General features: G+C 56.3%; 1 protein-coding gene across 6 annotated transcripts; it reads right to left on the reverse strand.

Annotated features, from left to right (window-relative positions):
• On the reverse strand, window positions 1–5,862 carry ELOF1 (elongation factor 1 homolog). Of its 6 annotated transcripts, none has more exons than XM_027586247.1 (4): window positions 5,732–5,862; window positions 1,201–1,334; window positions 969–1,039; window positions 1–654 (listed from the first exon to the last, which is right to left on the reverse strand). In XM_027586247.1, exons 2-4 carry the CDS (start codon window positions 1,314–1,316, stop codon window positions 590–592), a joined length of 252 nt encoding a protein of 83 aa, XP_027442048.1. In that variant the 5' UTR covers window positions 1,317–1,334; window positions 5,732–5,862; the 3' UTR covers window positions 1–589. The 6 variants fall into 6 exon arrangements, with proteins under 6 accessions (XP_027442048.1, XP_027442044.1, XP_027442046.1 ...); XM_027586243.1 differs by having other exon boundaries at window positions 1–298; window positions 937–1,039; XM_027586245.1 differs by having other exon boundaries at window positions 1–298; window positions 937–1,039; window positions 5,728–5,835.

Genomic DNA, 5,862 nt, shown 5'->3' on the forward strand with positions numbered 1-5,862 from the left:
AGGAGTCTGCATCGGCTGCTTTATTTAAGGGCTTGCGGCTGACAGATATCCCCGACCCAGCCCCTCCTCCTCTACAAAAGCAACTAAACATGAAAAGGGGCTGTTCTGCCAGGGCTCAGCCAAGGGGGCTACAGGACCGTGGCTCTGAATCTCAGGCCACAGGCCTTGGAAGCCAGGGAAGGAGGGAGGGCAGTCCAGTTCAAATGGGCAAGGTGCTGGTGAGGTGGGTGAGGAGGCTGGAGGGTCCTGAGGCAGCCTCTGCTGGCCTTGTCTTGCCCAGAATGTCCAAACACTGGCTCTGAGGAGGAGCAAGCAAGTTAAAGGCTTTCAGAGCCAAGTGAAGCACTTCAGGCTCCCCCCGGGGGCGGGGGGGCAACAACCCCACTTCACCTCCAGTCCGTTCCCACACGCACACTGCCACGGCCACGCTTGCGGCCGCACACACTCACACTCACACCCACTCCATACACGCAGAGGGCTGTGAAGGCCCTGGACCCACACCCTGGACCCTGGAATGTCTCTGGACTGGTAGCCAGTGGGGCAGGTCCACGGCAGGCGGCACTGCCAGGGGAGTGGGTCCTCGGCATTGCTACTGATTGGCGGCCTCGCAGGCATCTATCCAATCGCTGTACACGTCCACTGGTTCTGACAGATCTGGGCCGCTGAGGTCAAGGGCGACTGGTGGCACTGGACCCCTTCCCTGTACACACCTCTCACCGGTGTCAGCCAGGTCCCCGCCCTACACCCTACATATGCCAGCAGGTGGCACTCTCTTCCCCTGGGCAGTCACAGCCCTGCACGGTGGCAAACAGCAGGACCAGAGGAACAGAAACCAGAGGCCAGTCCCCCTGCTCCTGGCCAGGTGCCCGAGGGCAGCCCATCCGGGGCAGGGGAGCCCTAACTGCCCCCAACCCTCCATTCCCCACCTCACCCCACCTTCCAGGAAAAGCCCGGCTTCCCAAGGATACATGTGATGGGTGTCTGGAATTCCTCTAGGCACACGGTACAGGAGATGACTCCGGTGTTGCGGGCACGATCCCTGGAACAGGAGGAGGTGGGGGACTGGTGAGTAAAGCAGCCTGTGTCTCTCGGTGAGGACCTCCCTACCTGGGAAGGTCTGGGGCAGAAAGGAGGATGGTGGGAGCAGGGAAGCTGCCTCCCGACTTTGAGAGGAGAGAGGAGGCCCCGTCCCCCACTCACATTTTTACGTCACAAGACTTCTCGTGGTTGCAGAAGGGGCAGGTGAACTGGGTCTCTAGGGTGCCGGTCATCTTCTTTTTGGGGGGTGGCTTCCGTTTCGATTTTCTGCGCCCCATGTCTGTAGGAGGACAAACCTGGGGGGGGGCAGAAGTCAGCAACTCAAGGGGACCCACAGAGCCCTCCAGCTTGACGCTCTGGGAAGCCGGCCGGGGGAAGAAGGCGGGGCTGGCACCTCAGGCTCCGCCCCTGAGGGAGGAGACTCCCAGGCTCCCGGCGGGCGGACAATCCAGGTCCACTCGGCGCAGCGGGGGATGGGAGCACGCTCTGGCATCAGGTAGCCTGAGCTCTAATCCTGGCCCTCCCCTTACTGGGTGACCTCAGGCTGGTGACTTAAACTCTGTGCCTTAGTTTCCTTTTAGTAAAACAGAGATGAAGCTGCTATTTCAGAGGGGTCTTGTGGGGCTGCCACGCCACATGGTAAGTAAAGCGCCGAGCACAGAACCTGGCCCGTCCATAATCGGCACCCACACAGGATGCCACTGTTCCTGCTGAGGATGATAGGAGAGACTCTGACAGACCAGCGGCACAGGGCTGGGCAGGGCCTGAGTGCTCAGAAGCCGGTGATTTTTAGGAGCAGCTGCTCCTCTTGTCAAAGGGACGTGCAAGTTGCACCCAGGAGGAATGACACTCAAGGATTATTTGACAGATCCTCCGGATGAACCTCCTGGGCTGCCTCTCCACAGATAAACAGCTGTTGGGCAGAGAAGAGGGGACAAGCATCTCCAGTAGAGAAACGCCACATACCAAGCCTGAGGACAGGCGTCTGAGGGCCCCCGCCAGCATTTGGGGACCATACAGGCAGGGGTGTGGGGAAGGCTAAGGAGGGAGCAGGGGCAGGTGGGAGGGGTTTGGATGGATCCTGGGGGCAGTGGGGAGAGGAAGGATGAAATCTCTGCCTTAATAAGGCATCGAGGAGAACAGGTCAGAGGTCTGAATGCACATGAAGTCAGAACCAGGACCTGGAGGGATGGCAGTGGGTGAGAGACTGAGACAAATCAGTGGAGTGAGTGTGGCGAGAGAAGCAGGGGTCCAGGATGACTCCTAAAGTGGTGGGGGATGGAGAGGCTGGATGGGGGAGAAGGTGGCATCATTCTCTGATGTCTAATGCACAGGAAAAACAAGCTGTTGGGGAAATGATGGGGTCAAGTACCAGAGGGACATCTAGGGACAGACATCTTGGAAGCAGGGGCGACAACTGAGCATGTCTCCCGCGGCAGGCACTGTGCTCAGGGCTCAACGATCACCAGACCTGGGAATGCCTTCCCAAGGCACTCTCCCCTCTCGCCGCACCCCCTCTCCCCCACCTGTGTGGCTTTAGCATCATTCTGCCCTGACACGGGAGGCCAGCAGCCTGCCAAAATAAACACCAGAATTTCACTCATATTTCACAATCGCTCTCTACATACCATCCTCATTCTTAACTTAGGGTGTTCCCAATTCTCTGAGTAAACAGAAGTAGTCCATAGAGAACATCCACAAGCCCCCAAGACCCCACCATTCTGCCTTCCCTCCTTTGCTATGGAAGAATGTCCATGCTCCCCACAAAACCAATTTGTTACCTTGTCTCCTGGGTCCCAACAACACATTTTCTCTCTCCACTAGATCATTAACAAACACAGTTATTAAATACATCTTAAAAACAACCACCTTGTGGGGTGCCTGGGTGTCTCAGTGGGCTGAGCATCTAACTCTTGATTTCAGCTCAGGTTATGATCTCAGGGTCATGGGATCGAGTCCCGCGTAGGACTCCGCACGCTCAGCACAGGGTCGGCTTGGGATTCTCTCCCTCTGTCCCGCGTCCCTCCTACCACTCAAGGCCTGGGGCTCTCTTTCTAAACAAAAACACAACCACCTTTTCATTCTGTGGGCTTTTCTAATAGAGCTGTCTGCACTCACTGCTTGCATTCATTTCCTCCCATTCTCCCTCTACCTCCCCACCATTCTGCTCACCCCCTCCTCAGGGCACTGGACACACGGGTCCCTCCTCCCACCCTTCCCATGCGGCTCTCAGGACCCTGCACTCTGTCCCAGCCTCACTGGTGGTGCCTTTCAGTTTCTGCTGTTGCTGCTGCCCCCAGCCCCAGCCCAGAAGTCTCTAATGGTACATGAGCCCACAAGCTCAATCTTTGGGCTCCATTTCATTTGTTATTTTTTATTTTTTTTAAAGATTTTTATTTATTCATGAGAGAGAGAGAGAAAGAGGCAGAGGGAGAAGCAGGCTCCCAAGGAGCAGGGAGCCCGATGCGGGACTCGATCCCAGGACGCTGGGATCATGACCTGAGCCGAAGGCAGACGCTTAACCATCTGAGCCACCCAGGAGCCCCTGGGCTCCATTTCATTTGCACTCACCTCCATGGAGATCTCGCCCTGACTCAGGGCTTCAAATGCCTCCTCCATACTGATGCCTCCCGATTTCACCATCCTCAGTGTCTCCTCTCAACTACAGACTGGCTGGTTTAACTGCCTCGGCTACACCTTCACCTGATGTTAACACACGTTTAAACATAACCCATCCAAAACCAAGCTGCTGACACCTCAAGAGGCTCTTCCGGCCTTCCCCATCTCAGCAGATAACGAACCCATCTATCCAAAAACCTTGGACTCACCCTAGATTCCTTTCTCTCCCTCTCACACCCCTTATCTGATCCTGATCCTGCTGCCCTCCCTCTAAAAGACATCCAGAGGGCGCCTGGGTGGCTCAGTTGGTTAAGCGACTGTCTTCGGCTCAGGTCATGATCCTGGAGTCCCGGGATCGAGTCCCACATCGGGCTCCCTGCTCAGCAGGGGGTTCTGCTTCTCCCTCTGACCCTCCCCCCTCTCATGTGCTCTCTCTCTCTCTCATTCTCGCTCTCTCAAATAAATAAATAAAATCTTTAAAAAAAAAGACATCCAGAATCTGCCCACTTCTTGCCAAGACCATGGTCTGAGTCCAGGAGTCCTGGTCATGCTCACACAGCCTCCTCATTGGTCTCCCTGCATCTCCTTCCCTGCCCACCTCCCTCCAAATGTAAATTCTATGGTGGCAGGGATTTCTGTCTTTTCTTTGTATCCCCAGAGCCTAGAACTGCTGGTGGCCCAGAGCTGGCATGCAACAAATGTTTACCGAATGAATGAATGAACCAATGCCAGGCCCTTCGCTAACCACAGCAATGCTGCAATCAAGGCAGGCAAAGTGTCTGCTCCGGTGGAAGCTGTATTCTAGTAGAAGCAAAGAGACCCTTGGGTGCCTGGGTGGCTCAGTTGGTTATGCCTTCCGCTCAGGTCATGATCCCGGAGTCCTGGGATCGAGTCCCATATCGGGCTCCCAGCTCAGTGGGGAGCCTGCTTCTCCCTCTGACTCTCTCCCCTCTCATGCTGTTTCTCCCTCGCTCGATCTCTAATAAAGAAATAAAATCTTAAAAAAAAAGAGAGACCCTCAACAATGTAATAAGAGAAATAATTTCAATTATCAGTAAGTGCTGTGAGATTAATCAATCAGGGCTAAGGGAATACTTCCGGAGTGGAGCTACTTCAGGTAAGAGTGGGGTGGGAAGGACCCTTTGGGTAAAAGTCATTTAAGCGGAGGCCTGAATGATGAGAGAAAGCAACCACGTGAAATAGTCCAGCTGACGGAACAGCAACTGCAAAGGCTCTGAGGCAGAAGCAGCTTTTTTTCCCAGAAAGAGAAAGAGAAAGTACAGCTGAAGCTCAGTGAGCAATGGGGAGAAAGAGTACGAGACGGGGCAGCAGAGGAAAGCAGCCAGACCCCAAAGGTGTGGCCAGTTCTACAGCCATGCTCTCACCTGCTCAAGGCAGTGTTTTGTTTTCCCAAAGCCTGGCCCTGGGTACCACCTGTAACAGAATCACCTGGGTGGGGGGGGTGGTGCTCAAAAAAATGCAGATTTCTGAACCTCATCTCAGACCTGCCCCCAGTGGAACGGGGTGGGAGGCACGATTTGCTCACTGCTGAATCCCCAGCACGGGTAGTGCCTGGTATGCATTAAGCGCTCAATAAATACTTGTTGAATGAATAAATAAGTCTCTTGAATCAGAAGGTACGGATGGGCCCCAGAATCTCATTTTACCCGACGTCTGCTGCATCCCCAACCCCACAGCAGAAAAGGGGTCTGGCCCGTACACAAAGCTCCGGGGGCCTTAGCCACCCCAGTGGCGACCTAAGTCCAAGCGCGCCAACGGGGCCCGGAAAAGGGATCGGTCCCCAACCCTGCCGTGACTCACGCGGCGGCGAGTGAGCGGTCCCTCCAAGCTCACAGAGGTTTCGGCGACACCTCCCGCCGGCCGCTCGGGAGAGCCGGGCCACCGAGCAGCCGCGCTTAGTGGGCTGGGGTCCGGGGGAGCCAAGCTCCCCGGCAGGCCACCCCCCAAACCCGGGGTCCTCGACGCCTCCTCCTGGACCCCGTGAGCGTCTCCAAGTAGAAGACTGCCCACTCACGCCAAGCCCCAACGCCCGCCGGTGCGAACCGTCACCTACACTCTTCCCCTCGTTGCGACGGCCTCGTTCACCCGGGAGACAGTGGCTTCCGTCTCCCGCCGGAAGCAGAAACCCCCTCTCCTCTTCTCACGCGAGGCCGGGACCGCCCCGCGAGCAGGCCCCGCCTCCTC

Source organism: Zalophus californianus, chromosome 1 (genome assembly GCF_009762305.2).
Source record: "Zalophus californianus isolate mZalCal1 chromosome 1, mZalCal1.pri.v2, whole genome shotgun sequence".
Taxonomy (NCBI): Eukaryota; Metazoa; Chordata; class Mammalia; order Carnivora; family Otariidae; genus Zalophus; species Zalophus californianus.